We start from the raw sequence: 23,019 nt of genomic DNA, 5'->3' as shown, positions 1-23,019 counted from the left end.
CCACCAAAAGGCGGTTATCAACGGTGAAGGACTCAGATATCATCCGTAGGCCGAAACTGCGTTCTCCAACAGCGCCTCACGATCTACGAGACAATTTGCCTCGATTTTCCACGACATTCGCAGCTCCCGCCCATGTGATGGTCCCGTCAGGGGATGACTTTGTCGTGGACGACGAGGATGAAATCCTAGGAGCCCCCGGCCGCTCTCGGGCACGAAGGGCAAATGCGCGAGAAGACGCTCAAAATTTTGAGGTAACGCGGACATGGGATTTACTGACTGAAGATGCCGACGGCACCATTACTGGCGCTGTCGAAGGTCTGCTCGAAGCAGGAAAGAGGAAGAGGTAGGATATACACCCTGTATTCCCAAACCGCCTCTTCAGGAGCAGACAGCCACGACAACGTCAAAAGGGCATATGCAGTTGCTAATGCCACTCCGGCCACAGGCTCCTCAAGGATACCACTCCTCTTCAGCGCGGGATTATTCGACACCTGATCCTCATACTGGACATGTCATTATCGATGAATGAGAAAGATCTACGACCAACTCGTTACCTCCTCACCCTCCTCTATACCGAGACGTTTATCCGGGAATTCTTTGAGCAAAATCCCATCTCTCAGCTAGGCATTGTGGGCATGCGCGATGGGATTGCAGTTCGTATCAGTGATATGTCTGGTAACCCCACCTCTCATCTAGCCGCCATACAAAAGATCCGCAAGGAAGAACCGAAAGGGAACCCATCTTTGGAAAATGCCCTCGAAATGGCGCGTGCGGCCCTTTTTCACGCTCCTAGCCATGGTACACGCGAGATACTGCTAGTATTTGGCGCTCTTCACACGTCCGATCCCGGCGATATCCATCGCACGATAGATAGTCTGGTGGCGGACAAAATCCGAGCCACTGTCATCGGGCTGGCGGCTCAAGTGGCTATTTGTGCCGAACTGGTCTCAAAGACCAATAATGGCAATCTGGCCAATTATGGCGTGGTCCTCCACGAACAGCACTATCGCGAGCTGTTCATGGCCGTCACGACACCACCAGTCACCAGCCAGGCGACCAAATCGGCCAATTCCCTGTTGATGATGGGCTTTCCTTCGCGAACAGTCGAAGATCATCCGTCACTCTGTGCCTGTCATACAAGGCCCTCCCGGGACGGATACTTATGTTCTCGATGCAGTGCAAAGGTTTGCAGCTTGCCCAGTGAATGTCCCGTCTGCGGGCTGACGCTGATTCTGTCAACCCATCTTGCGCGGAGCTACCATCACTTGTTTCCGCTTGTCAACTGGCTTGAGGTGCCTTGGTCAGAGAGCCACCGAAGTACAGCATGTTTCGCCTGCCTGAAGTCTTTCCCATCTGCACCGCCTACAGAGTCACGGGAATCAACCTCAATCTCCGCGACAAGCAGTAGATACGAATGCCCTGTTTGCCGCCGGCACTTTTGTATCGATTGTGACCTCTTTGCTCATGAAGTGGTGCATAATTGTCCAGGCTGCCAGAGTGCAAGGATGCAAACAAGTCTGATGGGTGAGACAGAGGTGGAAGTCGATAACATCAACCGCAACGAGGCACCGACCCACAATGGCATCGACGTCTCAAATGGAGATCCGATGAACATAGACTGAGGCAAAGGAAAATGGAACGATCCAGAATAACAAAGAAGACGATAAAGCAAATTCTTGCCTCCTCTACATCCTGGGCAGCGTTTTGGACTACTGAAGTATTCCTCATTCGAGAAAATACTGCCCCATATACGTGCAAGAAAACATGAGCTCCCTGTGGCGTAGAAATACACCATTTTATTTGGTTCACTCAAGCCCTGAGCATTGACTCCATTTACGCACCTAATGCATCGCGCCAATAGAGACTCGAACATCGGCCAGCTGGGCTGGCCACGGGTCAGGGAGACTGTCTGCATGGTCTTTCCGATCACGTAACATCTATTTGCTGCCGAATACACATGAAGCATACTGCCAAAAGCAGACAGGCATTTGGTGCAAGGCTGACACTTTGTCAAGGTCTTGCTGATGTGTTCTCAGGCCTTGACTAGGCATGAGAAGGTCACCGAACGCCTTTGAGCAGAGCAATACGGAAACCTCAATAATGCTGGTACTTACATGAAGGCGCGAGACCGGCGGGACCTACTGTTAGCTGTCCTTGAACGTCAGCTTTAATTGGAGCGAGAACGGCACAAGTGATGGGTCCCAACACATCGGAAAAGAGAGTATCGTGCTCGCAAATCTAGCATTTCGGTATGGACGACATTTTCCCTCTCACTGGACGCGTCTTCTATACCGGCTTGCCTCGGTGCATTGTTGGTGTGGCTGTTGCCTGGATACATCCTCCATTGCAAGGATCTCATCAAAACCCAGCCTGCCTCGTATGAACGTCGTTTAAGGCTTTGGAGAGAAGTGTTGCGATTCACGTGGATGTGTTGCAGGACCGACGCAGGTTTGTCAGGTAGAGTGCCATGGAAGGCCCATCACAAATTCGCTACAGGTGTCGTTGTTGCAAGACTCTCATAAGCGCACCAGAGTAGAAGATGCCCTTCCATGGATTCAGCACGGTACCCAGGGACTCAAGATCTCCGCGCAAGGCATCATTGGTCCTTCAACGCCAGTCCAGAGCATATTGCTTCAAATAGGTGACTGAGATGCGGTAGACTATGCCTGCTGCAACTATCCGCAAATTGCAACGGCTGGGTGATCCCGCACAAGCTATTGTCATCAAAGGTGGAGCAAACCACTGTGCAACACTGTGCAACGCGCCTTGCGGTGAAATGCTTTGTCACAGGCAAGGAGGAAGGAACATGAAGCTGGGGATCGATTGCCATTGAGCCCGCGTACTCCGTACTGTGTACTGTGTATGCGGGCTTCGCAATCGTGACCCACCCTGAGAAGAAGGGGATAGAGGAAAAACGCGCTTCCAAGCTGATTCCGGCGGAGCTTGAACCTGCCCGGCGCGACTGGCCGAAAGAATAAAATTGAATTTGTCAGACTAAATCAGCGTCGCCAAGTTTCAGCGGACAGTCACGTGCTGAAGCAACTTTAGGCTTGTATATAAGGTTGCGAGGGTGACTGTAGTGTCAGACAGAATGAATTATCTAGTCTTGCAAACTTCCTGCAGCCAAACCAAACACCAACTCTCTCCTCGATCGATCTTGCCTTATTCAGCTATTCACGCCTGCACTTCTCTGCCAGCCACCGAAAAGCGGGTTGTTATTATATTCACCAGTGCACAACGCGTCTGCATCACTCCTCAAACATCAGTCTACATTGCAACTGCCCCAGGTTGAAGACGAACAACGCGTCATGTCAACACAACACTGAGTGGATTCAAGACGGCTTTTTATTGAAAGTCAGCGTCCAGCTTGTTCCCTAACTCATCTCTGGCTGTCAGATTATTCAACCCCAAAACTCATGGCTTCTCTCGGTCTGCACTAGGTCACCACCGTAACCAGATGATCTCGAGACGCGTCTAATCATTTGACGTGCTGGTGGACCATGGGGTTTAGAGCCTGTGTTCAAGAACACGTTGGGTTAATCTACCCAAGATGCTGAATTCTGTCTACGGCTCAAATTTGTCACGTCCGGAAAGGAGATTTTCGCGGCATTTGATTGGAGATCTAACGTTTGCATTCCATCAGAGCCAAACCCGGCAGAAAACCTTCCTCGACAGGAACATTACGCGCATTTTAGACCATCATCAGAAGCTCCGGGAGGTCAAACCTACTTCTGGAAATCCTGCTAGGCCTTCGACAGCGGCCACGCAACGCTCAGGGAGGTCTTCAGCGAAAGAAGCATCTACCGGTTCTGTGGCGGCAGGTGACGCTCTGTGGGAACGCCTTTCTGCTACGGAAGGGCCTTCAAAAGCGCCTGCGGTCCCATCAACGATGCCGAGACCTTCACACTCTTCCCTACAAAATGGGGAGACGCTGCAAGCTCAGAGAAAGACACGTCGAAGTATTCGAGGACTTTCCGGCAGAGTGTACGAAGAGGCTGATGCCGAGCTGACACTAGATCTGAACAATATCAGAAAAAAGCTCAATTTCAAAACAAATACGGTGGACGAGGGCCAAAGACCATCAAAGCGCCAGAAGTGTGAGACTGTCAAATGTCAATGCTATCTGACTATATGGGATAATCGCGACGGTTATGCGACGGCGCCTCTTGTCTCAAAGTCTGAATATTGCTATGTGACTACCAGAGAAACCGAATACAGTGGCTCCTTTGTCGATTTGGAGCTCGACAAGGCCTTTACAGTCAGAGCAAGCGAGCTGAAGGTTTCTGTCCAAGAGAAGAACGAGCACGTTTTTGCTCTGATCGACAAATACTTTCTGGAACTCAAAATCATTCCTTGCAGGACTGACAGCCGTTGGCCTCCCATACCTTTACTGGGCAAAAGTGATGGTGACCACTTTGCGCCAGATATCAAGAGGAATGGCGCTGAATTGCTACAAGGCTCTGTGGCTGCCAGGTACACACACCTGCCACAAGCTCCAGAGTCCGATACACCTCTCAGCGTGTTTTTCTTACACGAAGGGCGCACGTACAGGACAAAGTATGGCCTTCAAGTAAGCTCGATATGGCAGAAGTCAGGTTCGGGGTCAATTGCAGCGAGGCGGCCGCGGAATGGTATTGACTTGGACTCATTCCGATCGCCTGAGCAGAAAGCGCTTGCTAGCCCAGGCGTAAACGAAGCCAACACTGCAATTAGGCCGAAGCGGGACACGAACGGGATTGGTTCTACTAATGGGACAAAGAACGATACAAATGGAGTGCAAGCACCATCTCCAAGCAATCCACCTGAAGTGTGCTATAACCTTTGTTCGAATGTGGACCAAAAATTTCGCTATGCGACAGTAAAAGGCTACAGATGTCCGCTATGTGCAGTCTGGAAGACTTCAAAACTTGACCGGCTGATCTTCCATTTGTCGACAATGCATTCAAAGTATATCTTTCAAGTGCAGAAACCACAGCGGGACCCTGTGAGCAAAGACTTGACACATATCCAGATCAAGGTCGATAGAGCTCCCCAAGTGAAGAAGGAGGAACACCTTCTGCAGATTGATTGGCAAGCGCCACCAGAACCCTTCAACTTGCCAGCCTATTCGGAGGGCGTTCGCGACTGGGTTGGTTCACCGAGTCTCAAAAAGCATGCGTCAGAAGACACTACAACGAGTACCCTTGTCTCCTCTCGTCAGCAACTATCATCACAATTCCCATCCGCCAGGGACGTGCCCGGTTTCCGCCAGCCCAAGCGGAAGAGATTCAGAGCTATTCAGCTCCAGTCCCAATATGCAGATGCAGAGCCCGTCTACACATCTGTCAGTCACCGACCTGTGTCTCCAAGCGAAGACCCTCGGTCTGAAACAGACGAAGACATCGACAACGAATGGCAGATCGAGCTACACATGGAACGCCTAGATCTAGTGAGCAAGCGCCAGGGCTGGACTGACCATGAGCGTGAACTTTCCAAGCGATGGAATAGACATCGTATGGAAGAGCGGCTCGAACATTCGAGGTACTTGCCGAACTCTATGGTGCGTTTCGTTCGCAAGCACCACAGGTGGCTGAAAAATGGCAATGACGAGCTTCTGCAAGCTTTCTTCGGACTCTTAGAACGGCTGAAGGAAAGCTCTGTCATTGACGACGATGTGGTCAGTGATGTGAACACATTAATTTTCCAAGACTCTCCACCACCTGAGCCGGCGGCGAAGGGGAAGCAGAGCGTTCAGAATAGCGTTGCTGAGCGAGAATCGCCCAGGGCTAGACGCACCCGGCGAGGCGGCAGTGTTCTGGGCACGCCTAGAGGAGAACCCTCTCGTCCTCGGATTACCCCTGTGATGGATTCGCCAGATCATGTTCAAGCTCGGTCAACTCTGGCTCGACCTTTTACTTGCGGCCACTGCTCAAAACCTGTGACCAGAGCAACCAAGGAGGCAGTGTGGTGTGCCGATCCGGAATGCAAGTCGCCAAGGGTAATGTACCATCGCCGATGCGCGAAAGAACAACAAGGTTTAGGCTCTCAAAAAGGACGAAAGGACATGGCGGAAATTGGGCAAGCGTCTGCGGTAGACACTACACGCAGGCCAGCTTTTGGAGGTGCAGCAGCTAAGCATGAACCTGACTTGACAAACTGGTCCTGTCAAAGTTGCACAAGGAGGCAGAATGAGAGGATAAGGGAACAGGAGCTAGCTGTTTCAGCTGCAGCTGCCGCCGCCGTGAGGGAGATAGCAATGTCTTGATGATTGGTGCTATCCGAGGAGCTTGTCAGCTACTTATGGATCTACGTGGCTATCGACACGAAGAGAGTGTCAAAAGAGGTGCAAGTGCTTCGCTGATGTGGCTGTTCTTGAGGCGTAGCTGCACATAGCATGATCCAACCGCACGGACAATCGGACAACGTCTCTGTAACCATAGCTCGAAGGAAAAAGGTTCTATTGAGCCTTCAAACATGAGATATATTGATTGGAGAGGTGTGTTATTCAAGTTGAGAGCCCCTTTGTCTGCACAAGCAGCGCCTTTTGGGTGCCTGTGGAGTATCTTTTAAAAACGTCCTCTGTGATTGCATTGGCGTGGATTCCTTGCCTGTTCAAAGTCCAAGCCAGGTAAGCACGTGTGGGCGAGAAGAGGTGTTCGAAGTTGCACGAGACGGGATTGAACAGAGAATGATGGAAGGGTAGCAATTGATTCTTGAACGCTTTTGATGCTCTTTTTTGATTTATTATCTTCCTGTCTGCATGAGGTTTCGGTCTCGCTAAAATACATGGCCTATTGAGGGCCTGAAGTGTCTAGCAATCCGCCAGCACTTTTTCGCGTGATGCTTTCAATTTCTCCTGTTGCTGCTAGAGAACAGACACCCGAATGCCACTCTCTGTGCATGGAGAGCTTTGTCTTCCAATCGGTTGAAGCGCGCGCTAGATACCATTGCTTTTCCCCCTGTCGAATACTCCTGATGTGAAGGTGCAAATGCTGCAGTGTGATACAATGTCACGTCTCTCGGTAATGGAAGAATTGCTGACGCGACATTTGTGGTGCCCTTCTGATCCCAAGTATCCAGCTGGCATAGTAGACGCAGTCCAAGAACTAGCCAATGTGAAAGTGGCTATGCGACAAGCTGTCGTGCACGACGTTCTTTTCAACCCTTCATTTCCTCGTCGTCGTCCTCGGCCTCGAAGTCTTCATCGTCTTCGTCTTCATCATCGTCAATTTCGTCACCAGCGTCCTTTGACTTTTGTTCGGCCTCGGCCCAGTCGATTTGCTTGCGGCGGGTGCGGCCTTGAATGATGTTGTCCGGGTCGATCTCTTCCATGTCCTCATCTTCTACTTCAAGTCAGAATGGAATCTTTCAAAGCGCAAGGATAGTTTGGTGATGTGAAGATGGCTTTCATGGTCTTGCACTGAAGCGATCGTAGTGGAGAATATTTGAACTCAAGAGGATAGCGTACCTTCTTCTTCAGGCTCTGGTTGCTGTAGCAAGCTGTTAGTAACGTAGGCAGATAGCAGGCGCAAGGAGAGTATACCTCTTCGGGGCCGCTCTCTTCTTCAGACTCTTCGTCTTCTTCCATCGCCTGGGGCTGTTCGATGGCCTTGCCCTTGCCCTTGCCCGCCTGGCTGGTGACCTCTTTAGTGCCTTCGGGCACGGTCTCACCGTTGGAGGACATTTTAGTGAGAAGAAGGTGGTTACAGGAGGAGGTTATGAAAGCAGCGATGCGAAGAGTGCGTGGATGAGCAGTGGACTGGTGAAAGGTGACTGAACTGGAACTAACACCAGCCCTGAAGCCGGGGGAAACAATTGACAAACACAGGGTGCATACTTGACAAATATGCCAAGACAGAGAAATGAAATTCGCTTGGCACGTGACTGGCCAGGCTCCGAGCTCTCCATACAAGGTTCTCGACTGACCTGCAAAGTCCGTGCTGCTCAATGAGGCTGGGAAAACAATGGACGTCCCTATCGCTGCGAACGTGCTTGGTGTTTTGGGCGCAGTATGCTGGTCTGTTCAGGTAGGGGCAATCTTCTGCACGAGTGTAGGTCAATTTCTGACTCCTGGCCTTCAGCTGATTCCACAAATCATCATTAACTATCGTCGGCATGACACAACGGGTCTACAACCGACCATGATGCTCTTGTGGGCATGTGCAGGTATTCCATTGGGAGTATACAATATTGTGGGAAATTTCAACGTGGCTCTCAAAGTCCAGCCCCAGATTTTGACATCGTTAAGCCTGTTAACGTGGATCCAATGCAAATACTATGGCAACAAGTGGCCGTTGAGCAAATCGGCATCCATTGTTGCTCCAGTTGCGGCTGTCATGGGCGGCATTGAATGCGGGCTAGTTTTCGCACTGAGAAGAGCAAAACACAACCATACTGAGTGGCCAATCACCTTGATGGCGGTGTTGTCAGCTTGCTTTCTCTCTGCCGGTGTGTTGAGGCACTACTGGGACATCTACAAGGAGAGGACGGTTCGGGGCATCTCGTTCATCTTTGTGGCAATTGATGCGATGGGCGACTTGACATCGTTGATTTCTGTCTTCTTTCAGCCGAAATTGGACATTCTGGGCATGGTCATTTATGGCTCCGAGTTGGTACTGTGGTTAGGTGTATTTGCTTGTGGGGGATACTGTAAGGAAGCACCATGTCTCGTGATCAAAGAGCTGTACATGCTAATGATTCAATCCCGCAGTCAACCTCAGGCCATGGCTGCAGCAGCGAGTGAGCAGGCATCACGTTACAGGGGACCAGAGCAGTGTGAGAAGTGGAAGCCGCCAGCATCCGCAGAGGTTAGAGCAAAGCCTGTCAAGACGCTCCTCATCTAGCACCGTGTTCAGGACAGCATCTGGAGATGTAACAGTAAGAAGGCAGAGTCCTCATGGAACAGTGAGGCTGCGAACCGTGACATTCGATGCTCGTCTTGAAGCTTGAAGAATGGCATCGAATGACAATCTATGACAGTGAATTGAAATCTCAAAAGTTCCTGTTGCTCGGCAGCCATTAACTAGTGCGGGGCAAGCTCAGCATGAGGCTATGAGCTGTTGAAATGACGAGGGGCCCATGACGTAGACAATGGAATCGCTCCCATGGTGCGTAGAGAGATGATCATGTAGATGTCCCTTCAGCATCACTGAACTGTGTAGACCTTGAACAATGCGTTAACAAGACAGAGAAGAACTGTAGGGCATCAAACACAGCCCGGCGTTTGCTTCCGAGCAGCCTGCAGCTCTAGAATGCACGCCGTCATTCCAGTGAGAGCTTCCTCATTCTTGTGCATGCTGGATCTTTCGGGCGGTGGAGCCGATCTTTCCACTGCGTTCCAAAATGTTCTGCCACTGATCTCAAAATCATATTTCTATGCTGCAAACTCGCTTCGACTCTGACCACTTTTCCCATTACCATTCAGACATTCTACAATCCTCCTCTTGATAGAGACTAATCATAAGACTTTGCTTTTGTGATAATCCCATTATCTTTCTCCAAGAACAACCTCACATTTCCTTCAATTCCATAACCTCCAGTCAAAATGGCACCAGCCATTGGTAAGTCGACACCACAGGCACAGTCTCAGCCTCAGCGTGCTAACGGACCGTCCATAGGTATCGATCTGGGTACAACCTACTCGTGTGTAGGCATCTTCCGAGATGACCGCATCGAAATCATTGCCAATGACCAAGGCAACCGAACAACTCCCTCCTTCGTGGCCTTCACAGACACCGAGCGTCTCATTGGTGATGCTGCAAAGAACCAAGTCGCTATGAACCCTGCCAACACTGTTTTCGACGCCAAGCGATTGATTGGCCGGAAATTCAGTGATCCTGAGGTTCAGGCTGACATGAAGCATTTCCCCTTCAAGGTCATCGACAAGGGCGGCAAACCAGTCATTGAAGTCGAATTCAAGGGCGAAACAAAACAATTCACACCAGAAGAGATCTCCTCGATGGTCTTGACAAAGATGAGAGAGACCGCTGAATCATATCTCGGCGGCACTGTCAACAACGCCGTCGTCACAGTCCCTGCCTACTTCAACGACAGTCAAAGACAGGCGACAAAAGACGCCGGCCTCATTGCCGGTCTCAACGTCCTCCGTATCATCAACGAACCCACCGCAGCTGCCATTGCCTATGGTCTTGATAAGAAGACCACTGGCGAGCGCAATGTCCTCATCTTCGATCTTGGTGGTGGTACCTTCGATGTCTCCCTCTTGACCATCGAAGAGGGTATCTTTGAAGTCAAGTCGACCGCTGGTGATACTCACTTGGGTGGTGAGGACTTCGACAATCGTCTGGTCAACCACTTCGTGAATGAATTCAAGCGTAAGTTACCTCCTACCTTGATCTACTATAGCAATTGCTGACTTGACCCAGGGAAACATAAAAAAGACTTGAGCTCCAACTCCCGTGCTCTTCGACGTCTCCGAACCGCTTGCGAGCGTGCCAAGCGCACCCTTTCCTCCTCAGCTCAGACCTCCATTGAGATCGACTCGCTGTATGAGGGCATCGATTTCTACACCTCCATCACTCGTGCTCGTTTCGAGGAACTCTGCCAGGACCTCTTCCGCTCCACCATGGAGCCAGTCGAGCGTGTCCTGCGCGACGCCAAGATCGACAAGTCCTCCGTTCACGAGATCGTTTTGGTGGGTGGTTCTACCCGTATCCCCAGAATCCAGAAGCTCGTCTCCGACTTCTTCAACGGCAAGGAGCCCAACAAGTCGATCAACCCTGACGAGGCTGTCGCCTACGGTGCTGCCGTCCAGGCCGCTATCCTGTCTGGTGATACCTCATCCAAGTCGACCAGCGAAATCTTGCTCCTCGACGTTGCTCCGCTGTCCATCGGTATCGAGACTGCTGGTGGTGTCATGACTCCTTTGATCAAGAGAAACACCACCATTCCAACCAAGAAGTCCGAAACATTCTCGACTTTCTCCGACAACCAACCTGGTGTGCTCATTCAAGTCTACGAGGGTGAGCGTGCTCGCACCAAGGACAACAACCTGCTCGGCAAGTTTGAATTGTCTGGCATTCCTCCTGCTCCTCGTGGTGTGCCTCAAATCGAGGTTACCTTCGATGTCGATGCCAACGGTATCATCAACGTCTCTGCTGTAGAGAAGGGTACCGGCAAGTCAAACAAGATCGTCATCACCAACGACAAGGGTCGTCTGTCCAAGGAGGAGATTGAGCGTATGCTTGCTGAAGCCGAGAAGTACAAGGCCGAGGATGAGGCTGAGGCTGGCCGTATCTCCGCCAAGAATGGTCTCGAATCCTACGCCTACTCGCTCAAGAACACTCTCTCAGACTCCAAGGTTGACGAGAAGCTTGATGCTTCCGACAAGGAGAAGCTCAAGGCTGAAATCGACAAGACCATCTCTTGGTTGGACGAGAACCAGACTGCCACCAAGGAAGAGTATGAGGCTCAACAGAAGGAGCTCGAGGGCGTCGCGAATCCGATAATGTTGAAATTTTATGGAAATTCGGATTCGATGCCGGGTGGTATGCCTGGTGGCGGCATGCCAGGCGGACCTGGTGGCTTCCCTGGCGCCGGTGGTGCTGGTGGTGCTGGTGGTCATGGTGGCGATGATGGCCCAACTGTCGAGGAGGTTGACTAAATGTCTCGAGAAACTATCGACAAAAGCACTGAGCGGTTGTTCTTTCATGTCAATCATACCGGCGTTGGCGTTTTCACATGGAAAAATTGGGATGATACCTCCTGCATGGACATAGAATTTCAGCATGACTTGATAATGATCATGGGATGTTTCTCTGCAGAAGATGAACAGAGAGAAGATGATTGAGGCTTAGTTAGCAGTTTCAATGAACATCATTCAAAATATTAAATTGTTCCCTTTTGTGTGCTGTCTATTTGCTAGTTTGTACTGTGCACTGCTATCATTGATGACTTCATTTCCTGTTTCCTGAAGTCTTGCGCCGGTCTCCTCGAGAGTGGGATTGGTACTTGGGCATCCACGCCATCCAACGGCCTTGGCTGACCCCATATGCGTACCACGGTCTCATGCGTCGAAGCCGCAGTTGGGCTTACCTTGAACAGGAGGCCCTCTTACCACATAAAATGTCGTCGCTATTGTTTATCGTGGAATGGCACCCTAGCGCCAAATAACACGATTTGCGCATGAGACCGTGGTATTCCTCGCCGTCATCTGTGACCAAGATGTTCGTCGCCATGCAAGCCCATCTTCGGCCCGTCGGCCCGTGCGTGGCACTCAGTCGCCTTCTACTTAAAGATGCTCGTTACCTAGGTATGTAGCAACTATTTTCTGGGAGAACCTTTGGCCTCAGGAAAGCGTTGCTGACCGGACACAAGACACAGCCGCTAGAGCGCAGCATAACAGGTCAGCAAAAAAGCAGGGAGGACCTAAGATAATCCCAGCAGGGCCCGGCTGCGGGTTCGTTTACCCTGCAGATGTCAGAAGTTCTTCAGACTTTCTCTTCCTCGTCCCAGATCATGGGTTCTAGAGGTGGTAACAAGGATAGAGATGGACTGCCTGCCTCCAGGTCGCGAGGTTCTGGTTCGAACGGGTTGAAGCACTTTACCTGGGCATGGTTTTCCACGACGATGGGCACAGGGTCACTGGCGAATGTGCTATATCAAACACCAAATAAGTTCAGCGGCTTAATCACCATTGGTAAAGTCGTCTTCATCATCGACTTAGTGCTCTTTATCGTCTTCATTATAGCGATCGCCATAAGATTCCGTCTTGCCCGCGGTTCATTGTGGAGGTCTTTCACCTCTCCCCAGGAAGCCTTCTACGTTGGGACATTCTGGGTATCAGTGAGCCTTATCCTGCAGGCTGCGAGCTCATATGGACATTACTCAGGCTGTGGACCGTGGTTGTCGAAAGCCATGGAAATCTGCTTCTGGATATATTGCGGTTTCAGCCTGCTTTTCGCCATACTGCAATACGACATACTCTTCGTCGTCGAGAACGTCGAAATCGGATCCATGACGCCAGCTTGGATTCTCCCCATGTACCCTTTGCTTGTGACCGGGCCGCTAGCAGGTGTCCTCCTTCAGCATCCAAACCCCGGCGCAGGTGAAAGGATGCTCGTGGCGGGTATTGCTCTTCAAGGGCTTGGTTGGATGGTTACCATTTTCCTTTACGCCATCTGGGTTATCCGACTCTTCTCGCAGAATCTGCCTCCGCCATCCCAAAGACCTGGAATGTACGTCGCTGTTGGACCCACGGCATACACCTCACAGGGGCTGATATCTCTTTCTCTGAGGGCAACGAAAGTGCTGCCCCGACATTTTCTGGGTGTTTCCACGATATCTGCGCCAGAAGTTTTGCAAGTGATTGGTAGCATATCGGGTATCTTCCTTTGGCTGCTGGCTTTTTGGTACTTTGCCATAACCACCATCTCGGTCCTGAATGGCGCGAGGCGGATGTCATTTACCCTTACTTGGTGGGGCTTTGTCTTCCCAAATGCAGGACTTACTCTTGCGACGATGCAAATAGCTAAAGTGCTTGACAGCCCTGCGATTGAATGGGTGTCAAGCGTCATGACTGCCGTCTTATCGGCGGCGTGGCTTTCAGTGGGATTTTGTCATGTACGAGCAGTGTGGAAAGGACAAATTCTGGCAGAAGGGAAGGATGAAGATGCTTGACCGTGACGAAGTTGATTCGAAGATTTAAATGTGATGGTGGCCGTTTGTATCGAAGCTGATGACTTGAAGGTCAGTCGTGCTCTAAAAATCAGGCCTCCCACAGCCGCCGAGGGCACCATCACCACTAACTAAATGTCTTTGCTCTAGGCGCACCAGGCACCATCACGCACCTAAAATAAGACACAGCTCTGGCCACTAACTAGGCTCACCAGCCTTAGCTTTGCAGTACCTCGGCTGTGCCCTGGCTTGACATCTGATGCCGCCAGGACTTCAGTTTCATCATTGCTTCAATCCTTCATCGTGCTTCGAGAAGTCGAGGCACCATGCATTTATGCATACCTCAACTGCGCGAAGACGGCCCGTCAAGGCTTGCACGGAATGCAAGCAAGTGAAGGTGGGCCATATCCAGCATAGGAAGTCCGTCCGGTCATTGAAAGTGAGGCTGACACTGTTCAATACAGCTTCGGTGCGATGCTAATGAAACTTTCCCCCGTCCTTGTTCTCGGTGCGACAAGCGAGGTCTGTCATGCGCAATTGATGCAGATTTCAAACGAACACCTACACGGCAGTGAGTATCCATTTCCATGGCGGTATCATAGACTTATCGTGCAAGGCGTCTTGAGTCCGTGACAGAGGAACTCCGGCGTCTGAAGCAAACACTCAAATCGCAGCCCAAGGATGAGCGAGTCGACCACATCTGCAGTCCGTCGACCAGTGCGCCGTTATCAAAAGATACCATATTGCCAAATGGTCAATCGTCGCTGCCAACTGACGAACTCGTCTCTGAGGCTCCCTTCGGCTTACCCAATGAGGATGCCTCTCCTCCAACACTGATCGAAGCCGAGCTTGGTAATAGCCGCTTTAGCAGAAAGGAGATACGCGACTTGTTCAAGCTGTAAGGCATCGTGTTGCCGAGTCCGATATATTGTGCTGATGCAGACAGCTTCTACGCATCCTTCCACCCCCACATGCCAATTATCGACACCACAATACCCGTGCAGACAATCAAACAATCCAGCCCTTTCTTGTTCTGGACCATTGTCTTCATTGCGAGCCGATTCCATACCAAGTATGTGGCCAAGTCGAACCTTCTGGTCGAATCGTATTCGGATCTCGTGAATCGGACCATACTGAAGCCACCACATTCGTTTCATACAATCCAGGGCATCCTATATCTATGTACGTGGCCACTACCGGTCATGCGCCAGCCTCAAGATCCTAGTTCCATGTACTCGGCGATCGCAGTGCACTCAGCATCTTATTTGGGTTTGCCGCTTGCTGCTAACCCGACTTCGCGCACTCTGGCTGGGCTTGAATCCAATCATCGCCATACAATGGCAAAAACATGGCTGGGTTGCTTCATTACTAGCACCTCGTAAGTAAGATACTTCTCTTAGCAAACTATGTACTAAATCTAGGCCTCAGTCTTTCACTGATGCTCGGATTACCTCCACCCTTGAGGAGCCCAAACGACCTCCATACCATCGAAAGTATGATCAGACTTGACAACATGCCCAACAAGTTAGTCATTGAGGCGGAGATTCAGAGATGCCTGGCGAAGCACCATGATATCATCGTGGGAGAGATAAACAATCTCATCCGAGACAACATCGTTCAAATGTGTGATCAAGAACTTGACAGCATCACGACCAGGCTGCAATGCTCGTTCGATTCCCATCTCAGCTTCTCATTCTGGATGGCAAAATTACATCTCTATACGCTGGCATTGGTGAAAGAGACCCAGCCATTGAAAGACCGGCGACAGTTTGAACCCGATAGCTTGTGCGCCAAATTGCAACAGATGGCCATGACTACAGCATACCGAATCATCGATATGTATTGCAACGAAATCGTAAGCGCATCGGACGATCCTTCCGACGAGGAACTGGTCAACGGGCACATCGCTTTACCCAAAAGCTACTTCTTCGGGGTGATGGTTGCGACTTTTTTCCTCCTCAAGTATTTCGTACTCAACAAGACCTGTCCAGCCGAGTGCAAGGTCCAATCCCGACGCAAAGTACAAATGGTTCATACCAAGCTCCAAGAATACTCTTCTCACCAGTTCACCGAGCCCGGTCGAGCTGCCTCTGTCATAGAGATACTTTGTCGTGGAAACCCGGAGTCAGTTGAGATGGGTTCGGAGATCGAGGTTGGAGGGGGAGCCTCTATCGCCTTGGATGCACTCATAGCCGCAGCAAACATTCGAGGAAAGCGTAATTTAAAATCACGCTTGCTACAAAAGCTCAATCCTATCCCGGCTCCATCAGCTTCGCGCGATCCACAGCCGACAAAGGATGATCTTAATCGTCAAGAGCCGCCCGACAGTATCTACGAATTGCTCGAGGAGACCGCCTCACTACCTGAGGATGTCTGGGGCCAATCTTTCATGGAGATGCTAGACTTCCATACCTCCGACCCCAGTTCTGAATTCGGAGAGGATGTTTTTCATACAGATACATGATTCAATTCTGCGAGCAGCTTGTGGCAGGGTCCTCCTGGTCTCATGCAGTGCCCATCAGTCTTACTATCCCCTGGTCGCCTCAATCTCGCGCAAGCTTGCAGCTACTTTCTCTGAAAACGTCAGCCCTATTAGAGGAATATATTGCTGCGATCCATGAACATCGTTCTCAAGGAAACCGCCAGCAGCAACAAGTTGACCCGCCCGCTTCCGTGGAATGGTCGCTTTGAATGCAAGTGCTTGATCGAACCATCCGCACCAAATCATCTCCCCAGGTTTCAGGTTGCACAGTCCTTCAATCACCGTGCAATTCAAAACACCAGATTCTTTGACCACGCGGTAGATCTCAGGATCATCAAACATCACATCAAATGTGATCTCGTATGGTCCTGAATTTTTCGAACATAGCACACTCGCCGCATCAACCACGCGTAGCGGACCGGACAGCGGCAAGAGCGGTTGTGGCATTGGCATCCGGCTCGTCGAGACCGCCTTCGCGCTGTTGGCGTGTTGGTCATGCTTGTTATCGTTACGCACAGCGACTCTGTCTGTTGCTTCTGGAACACCTTGGCCGATCTTATGTGTTCGCCATTGGAAGATGCCTTTCCGCGAATCGGATACCGCATTACGCTCATGCCCGTCGGCTTGGCCAGGCCTCTCAAATGCTGACTCTTCACCAGGTTCAAGGCTCATCAAGTGGTAAATGCAGAACTCTGTACAGGGACCTAGCTCAACATTCTTCGTTCCGCAAATCCCGAACGCAAAATTGCCACTTGTTGCTTTCTGCCCAGCATAGGCCCCATGCTGAGCGAGGACCATTAGCAGCTAAGAACTGTCAGATTGGATCCAACTTACAATAGTGGCAACTCTTGCTGTGTCTGCGACGGCAGTTGCAAGGGCCTGAGTATCCGCCAATGCCTCACCAATCAAAACCAGCTCCTCTGCGTCTTTACCGCCGTATTTGTGGAATTCCAGCTTCCACGCGCCCTGAGCATCCGATTGCTGTTGGCGAACATACTCTTTGACCATCATCAGGAATTCATCAATCTGTCGGATAAGGATCGCTGGGTCCCGTCAACAATCACTTCAGGAGCGCTCAAGAACCAGGTGGCCACTTACGATCTCTCATACTACCGATGTACATGCTTCGAAACCCAACCATCTTGGCCGCTTCCAACTTGACCTGATAGGGTACTCCTTGTGCGGCCGATGTTTGGAAACGATCATCCCGGACTCTGACGGTGCGATTATCTCCCAGCTGCTCGTACTGTGTCTGTGTCACATCGAAGTAACCACCGGGGCCACTCAATATATCCGGTCTCGACTTTTCATACAAGGTGTGCGCAGCGACTGACAGCGGCGTGCATCTGCTGTTGGGAGCAAGAGGACGGATGTCATACGTGCCGTCCTGATATATGGTCGCCATCGCACCTGACGACTTCGGTTTGGCACAACTGCCTCCGCATTCCAGTATCTTGCCCATGTGCATGAAGCTTCCAAGGATGTTACTGGAAAAGGCTTTGTCGTTCTTGGGAAGCAACTGTCGGAAGCAAAATGTGGCAAACGCTACAAACGGTGAAGGGTCGTAGGCCCTGCCACCGATGAGCAGATTGAAATCCGGCTGTGCCTCCATGGCTTCCACAAACGGTTCCGGACCCATTTGTGCCACAATTCGTGGACAATCATCGATATCAGCTTGTGTCATGGGAGGCACGGCTGGTCCGCAACCTGTGATGACACCTTTTGCCAGCCGTTGGGTCACAAGTGCTTTGGATATCCCCGCAAAGATTGCAATTGTGGTGAAATTGTACGCACTACCAATAGTCAGCTCGACGCTCCCTGGCTACTTATCACATACCTATTTCCAGGCTCTTCTGCAATCTCTTCGCACATTTGAACAATTTCCTCTACGTTCTCATCGCTGCCACTTCCGCCGGCAGAACTAATCAAGACAGGCGCCTTGAAACGATGACCAGAAGACAGAAGTTTGCGCAGATCTCGTTTGTAGTTGGATCTTGGGCATGTCATGGTGCCTAGTGCAAGGACGCTGGGTCCACCATCTGTCGAACCTGAGTCGAGTATGATTGCAGTGGGAGCACCAGTGCAGACGCATTCTTCGAGCGCCTGATCAACCTGGTCTTGGTTCAAGCCATATCCGAGCATTCCTGTCGGGGTGACAATATGGCATAGTGGCGACGAGGCCCCGACAGATTTGATGTCTATCGATCCCATGCTTCAACGGTACCCGGGGGGGTGTTGTTTGCGGGAGTCCACCTCAGAGAAGCAGGATGTCGCAGGATTTATTTGTCTTCTTGATCAGGATTGAGTGAAAATGTACGAGATGGCCGACATCGCACCGATACCGCGACCGCAGGAGTATTTGTAAGACCTCGCGGCCGGTGCTGCACAGAAATACTACTCATGCTTCCTTAGGCAGCACCTCGACCAACTTGAAGACCGCTCGGCAGTTGTGAGGCACCATTCCCTAGGTGCAGGAGTTATGCGTGACTCGGCCTTGATGCGAATGTCGCTCCTTGGCGATCTGCCCTAAGATAGCAATACGCGCCTTTCGGGGGCCTTGCGAACTTCGCACGAGCAAGGATCTACCTTCCCCATGCCCAATGAAAGTCTGGGGTAATAGTCCACAGGGCTAGGGATTGACGATACGGGGATAGGCCAAGCGGGGGCTGGCCGTTGCTGCTCCTCGCTTGGGGGCCCTGTACCTAGGCTCAGCCATGACTGTTACGCATATGGCATGAAGGTGGAATGGCTATATATCAATTCGTACGAATGGTGAGGGGTTGACGACTAACATACAAATCCAGGTAATCGATACCCTTCGCGACTGTGGCGGGCATCGTAGAGAATCAGCGCCAACCTCATCGCAACAATATGGAGAACAAAGTTGTCCTGGAGTCGGTCGAACGATCTGACCAGCATAGTAATGCTCTTACACCAGAGCTAGCGGACGAGGACCGCAAGAAAGAACGCAAGCTCAAGTTCAAGCTGGACTTTATTATCCTCCCGCTTCTCGCGACAGTGTACTTCCTCGCGTCGATGGTGAGCCCTGGTTGGATAGGGATATCGCCCTTCCAGCACTTGCTGATGGCTGTTAGGGTCGAGCAGACCTGGGCAATGCGAAAATCGCAGGCATGGACGCCGAATTGAAGCTCTCTGCGTCTCAATACTCCCATGTGGCCAGCATCTTCTTGGTCGGCTACTTGTTGTTTCAGCTGCCTGGTACATTGCTGGTTCGTAAGATCGGGCCCCCATTGCAGGTATGTGTTCCTTTGTCTACGACGCAGAAATTGGCCTAATGGGTTACTAGTTTGGCGGTGCCATGCTCGGCTGGGGCACGGTGACTGCCTGCACAGTCTTAGTTCACGGATATGCATCACTCATGATCACCCGAGTCTTTGTCGGCTGCTGCGAAGCCTTCGTTCAGGGCGCGGTGTTCTACCTCTCCTTTTGGTACCCCTACAACGAACTTGCCACCCGAGGAGCAATATTCTGGTCCATGTCTGCTCTGGCAGGGGCCTTCAATGGCCTCATCGCATATGCAGTACAGCAGAACCTTGCACACGTCAATAGCTGGCAACCCTGGCGGTGGATCTTTTTGATCGAAGGCGTCGTTCCGATCGGATGGGCTTTTGTTGTTTGGATATTGCTCCCTTCCACACCCGAGAAGACCAAGCTTTACTTCAACGAGGACGAGAAGGCCTTGATTGTCAAGAGAAGTCGACGTGCCTTCAACACCGGCGAGTCCAAGATCGTGCCGAAGTTGATTGTGAAGCTCCTCCTCGACCCAAAATTCTGGCTGCTCGTGGTCGTTCAAAGCGCCAACCTGTTCTGCCTTACGTCTCTGTCGAATTTCCTTCCCGCCATCCTCCACGGATTCGGATGGTCGACCGTCAAGTCGCAGCTTATGACCGTCATCATCTACGCGTGTGCGTTCGTCAACATCATCTTCTCAGCCAGACTCTCCGACAAGATCCGACAGCGTGGGCTTGTCGTGCTGGTCAACTCGACAATCGGCGCTGTGGGGTATATTCTTCTTCTCACATTGACCAATCCTTCCGGTCGTTTTGCGGGAGCTTGCGTCGTTGCGTTAGGGGTGTACCCTAACGTGGTTATTGTCCTGACCTGGACTGCGACAATCAACGTCGGTTACACATTCCGAGCGAGTGCGGCAGCCCTCATCAATTCCATCGGTCAAGCCGTGGCTATCGGGTCGAATGAGGCGTACAATGACCCTCCTTTCTACCGTCGTGGTCACGGATCGGCGCTGGGTATGATTGGTGCCGAACTAGTGTTTTGTACACTCCTGCTGCTCTTGCTGAGGTATGAAAACAACAGGAAGAGGAAAGAGCAATTCAGTGATCAAGTGCAAGAGCTTAGGAAGTTGACGATCGATGAGATCGGGAACAAACATCCTGATTACTTCTTTGCGTACTAAGGGGGTTGAAAGAGAAAAGAGTATTCGTATGATCACGGGAGAAGACGCGATGAAGCTGGGGGTCCTCGTGCTCAGTCCGGGACAAGGAGTCTTCTCAGTTAGGATCAACGCTGACTGCCCTGAGATGTTGTGAGAGAGCTTTGGCATGAAAAGACATTTGATATCGGAATCGTGACTGGCCACTGCCTCGCTCCTGTAAGTGGAGGCTGGAGCCGCACGTTGGTCAAGCAAAGTTAAGGGCTGAAGAGGTATGCGAGATTGGAAGGGTTTAAGGATGAGAATGCATGAGAGGGCTCAAAAGGAAGCCAAGAGGACCAGAATTTGGATGTGGTTTATCCAACAATTGCATCTAGTGCTTTGCCGCCAATTGTGTATACATTGCCTGAGCAACTACTGTGAAGGCGATATAAGTGGCTTTTGCAACGCTCAGTCTCCTTTCTTCGGCTCCTCAATTTCACCTAGCACACCCGAAGAATCCTCTACATCTGGAGCAACACCCATGCTCACTGCGCCCCTGACTCCATCAACATCTGCGATCGGCGGGCCCTTGAAGTGCTTCCTGGCGTAAACCAGGTACCACACGACGCTGACCATGGCGAAGAACGTGAACACGACGCTGGCATAGTTCATTGTCGACGGTGTCACCGGAAGTGCCGTGGGCATGCAAAACAGGACAGTAGCCAATATTATCCACAGCACAGCCACAATGTTGATGGCGTAGCCGAATCGTCCGAGGGAGTATGGTGAATTTTTGACCATACAGCGTCGGCGAACCACTGACACCGCGATAGGTATCCCATACGAGGCTCCCAGGCAGATCGTCGCGACGCCCGTGAACGAGTTGAATGCCGCGGACGAGCCGAGGTAGATTAGAGCCAGAAGGCAGTCGATGACGGTGGACAGGACGATGGCGTAGAGGGGCACATCGAGGCGTTTGTTGACCTTGCGCCATATCATGTGGCCGGGGATGGCACCGTCGCGTGCGAAGGCATAGGTGCATCGACTGGAAGCCGTCAATGCACCTGTGCCGGCGAACATCCACACGCCTAACAGGAGAAACAGCAAGCCGAAACCTCCGCTCGCGGAACCTGTGACGATTTTGAACAGGAGTCCGATCGGTTGACCGTTCATGACGCCCAAGAGCACTTCGACCGGTGGCAGGACGAAAAGGATTGGCAACAAGTACACAACACCGGTGATGCCTGCACCGACGACCGAGAGCACGATCGCCCTCGGAACTTCGAGGTGCGGGTTCTGGACTTCTTCGCACATGGCGGCGACCATTCCGTATCCGGTCAGTGTGTATGCTGCTTGTAGAAGACCGACGAAGAACGCCCAGCCAGTTGACCTAAGGAGGTTTGTTAGTATGAGACAAATTCCCATATGCCCTGTACGGGCGGTACTCACCATCCACTGGCCGAAGCATCATAGTGCCCGAACACGTATGCGCCGCTGTTCTTGTGGTCGGCCATGGACAGGGTCACGATCAAGATGATAATGACAGCGCCGGCAATCCAATACATGGCCAGCTTGTTGATGAAGTCGAGATACTTGGACATGAAGATGTTGATGAGGGCGTGTATCAGCATGACTGCCCAGAATATGAGGATGGTCTGCCAGGCCGTTGGAATATAGTCTTCGTTCCAGAGCGTGATGGCGCTGAGAATCATTTGTGCACCCGAGAAATTGATGGACAGTGTGACCGTCCAATTGCCGACCAGTGTGAGCCAGCCATCGACGAAGGAGACCATGGGGGCCCATTCTTCAGTTGACAGAATGGCTGACCAGTAGTACACGCCGCCTGACGTTGGATACACAGCACACACTTCTGCGAGGGATGCCGCAATCGCAATCGATATGAGCGTCACGATGACCCAGCCCCAAAGAACAGTGACGCATTGCCCGTCGATCAGGGCAAGGGATAATGTCGCAGAGAGACCGAATGGCGTCGCAATGATAGCCATCGACCTAAATCATCATATTTGTTAGTCGTAGTCACTAGCTCGGGCGGATGGGAATACATACAGTCCCATCACACTCAGCATGCTAAGGTTCCGTGGAAGCTCAGCCTTGTAGCCGAGCTTTGCCAGCGTAGCGTCGGCATTGTTGTCAACGGAATTTCGTCCCATGATGAGCCCGCCTCGTAGAAGCTAATAGAACCAGACAAGGTGATCTTGAGAAGAGCGACGCTTCTTCATAAACTGATGATTCAACCATCGTCGCGGCGGCGAGGATCCAATATATATGTCTTGCCGCAGAGCTGGCTTATGGCCAGGCATCGCATCGCGGTGGAATGCCATCCATTCAGGTGCATCCAGTGTAGACGAACGCGGAGATCGCAAAGTATTGCATCTTCACGAGGCTCTGCATGGTCCAGGATAGCAAGAGCCCACCATCCGCAGAAGGCTGAAACTTTGTAGTATCGTGGAGAAGATGTCGATGGTTTGCTGGGTTGATGGGCGATCCTCCTGTGCATCCAAGAGGCAGG

At 51.5% G+C, this 23,019-nt stretch overlaps 9 protein-coding genes across 10 annotated transcripts; 6 read left to right on the top strand and 3 right to left on the bottom strand.

Moving 5' to 3' along the window:
- The first annotated feature begins 67 nt into the window (after nt 1-67).
- On the top strand, nt 68-2,999 carry PV05_06589 (uncharacterized protein). Its single transcript, XM_013459348.1, has 2 exons — nt 68-343; nt 446-2,999. The coding sequence occupies exons 1-2, from the start codon at nt 138-140 to the stop codon at nt 1,620-1,622; spliced, it is 1,383 nt and encodes a 460-aa protein (XP_013314802.1). The 5' UTR covers nt 68-137; the 3' UTR covers nt 1,623-2,999.
- A 100-nt stretch (nt 3,000-3,099) lies between these two features.
- On the top strand, nt 3,100-6,500 carry PV05_06588 (uncharacterized protein). The gene has a single exon (XM_013459347.1). The coding sequence runs from the start codon at nt 3,551-3,553 to the stop codon at nt 6,242-6,244; it is 2,694 nt and encodes an 897-aa protein (XP_013314801.1). The 5' UTR covers nt 3,100-3,550; the 3' UTR covers nt 6,245-6,500.
- Nucleotides 6,501-6,685: 185 nt separating this feature from the next.
- Nucleotides 6,686-7,799, bottom strand: PV05_06587 (uncharacterized protein). The gene is made up of 3 exons (XM_013459346.1): nt 7,523-7,799; nt 7,448-7,469; nt 6,686-7,322 (listed from the first exon to the last, which is right to left on the bottom strand). The coding sequence occupies exons 1-3, from the start codon at nt 7,661-7,663 to the stop codon at nt 7,138-7,140; spliced, it is 348 nt and encodes a 115-aa protein (XP_013314800.1). The 5' UTR covers nt 7,664-7,799; the 3' UTR covers nt 6,686-7,137.
- A 136-nt stretch (nt 7,800-7,935) lies between these two features.
- On the top strand, nt 7,936-8,980 carry PV05_06586 (uncharacterized protein). The gene is made up of 3 exons (XM_013459345.1): nt 7,936-8,006; nt 8,061-8,628; nt 8,690-8,980. Exons 1-3 carry the CDS (start codon nt 7,944-7,946, stop codon nt 8,926-8,928), a joined length of 870 nt encoding a protein of 289 aa, XP_013314799.1. The 5' UTR covers nt 7,936-7,943; the 3' UTR covers nt 8,929-8,980.
- Nucleotides 8,981-9,396: 416 nt separating this feature from the next.
- PV05_06585 (hsp72-like protein) lies at nt 9,397-11,831 on the top strand. The gene is made up of 3 exons (XM_013459344.1): nt 9,397-9,539; nt 9,597-10,313; nt 10,365-11,831. The coding sequence occupies exons 1-3, from the start codon at nt 9,524-9,526 to the stop codon at nt 11,600-11,602; spliced, it is 1,971 nt and encodes a 656-aa protein (XP_013314798.1). The 5' UTR covers nt 9,397-9,523; the 3' UTR covers nt 11,603-11,831.
- Nucleotides 11,832-12,091: 260 nt separating this feature from the next.
- Nucleotides 12,092-18,649, top strand: PV05_06583 (the record flags this gene model as incomplete). Of its 2 annotated transcripts, XM_013459342.1 has the most annotated exons (6): nt 12,092-12,250; nt 12,316-13,175; nt 14,079-14,185; nt 14,251-14,512; nt 14,561-14,992; nt 15,043-16,078. In XM_013459342.1, the coding sequence occupies exons 2-6, from the start codon at nt 12,415-12,417 to the stop codon at nt 16,076-16,078; spliced, it is 2,598 nt and encodes an 865-aa protein (XP_013314796.1). In that variant the 5' UTR covers nt 12,092-12,250; nt 12,316-12,414. The 2 variants fall into 2 exon arrangements, with proteins under 2 accessions (XP_013314796.1, XP_013314795.1); XM_013459341.1 differs by lacking the exons at nt 12,092-12,250; nt 12,316-13,175 and adding an exon at nt 13,895-14,011 and having other exon boundaries at nt 14,231-14,512; nt 15,043-18,649.
- On the bottom strand, nt 16,142-18,307 carry PV05_06584 (uncharacterized protein; the record flags this gene model as incomplete). Its single annotated transcript, XM_013459343.1, has 4 exons — nt 16,142-16,879; nt 16,931-17,139; nt 17,195-17,889; nt 17,934-18,307. The coding sequence occupies 4 exons, from the start codon at nt 18,305-18,307 to the stop codon at nt 16,142-16,144; spliced, it is 2,016 nt and encodes a 671-aa protein (XP_013314797.1).
- Nucleotides 18,628-20,950, top strand: PV05_06582 (uncharacterized protein). The gene is made up of 2 exons (XM_013459340.1): nt 18,628-19,353; nt 19,404-20,950. The coding sequence occupies exons 1-2, from the start codon at nt 19,228-19,230 to the stop codon at nt 20,529-20,531; spliced, it is 1,254 nt and encodes a 417-aa protein (XP_013314794.1). The 5' UTR covers nt 18,628-19,227; the 3' UTR covers nt 20,532-20,950.
- Nucleotides 20,932-22,660, bottom strand: PV05_06581 (uncharacterized protein; the record flags this gene model as incomplete). Its single annotated transcript, XM_013459339.1, has 3 exons — nt 20,932-21,879; nt 21,939-22,499; nt 22,557-22,660. The coding sequence occupies 3 exons, from the start codon at nt 22,658-22,660 to the stop codon at nt 20,958-20,960; spliced, it is 1,587 nt and encodes a 528-aa protein (XP_013314793.1). The 3' UTR covers nt 20,932-20,957.
- Nucleotides 22,661-23,019: the final 359 nt, after the last annotated feature.

The sequence above is a fragment of the Exophiala xenobiotica genome, assembly GCF_000835505.1.
Source record: "Exophiala xenobiotica strain CBS 118157 unplaced genomic scaffold supercont1.4, whole genome shotgun sequence".
Taxonomy (NCBI): Eukaryota; Fungi; Ascomycota; class Eurotiomycetes; order Chaetothyriales; family Herpotrichiellaceae; genus Exophiala; species Exophiala xenobiotica.
This window is presented reverse-complemented; position numbering and strand designations above follow the sequence as displayed.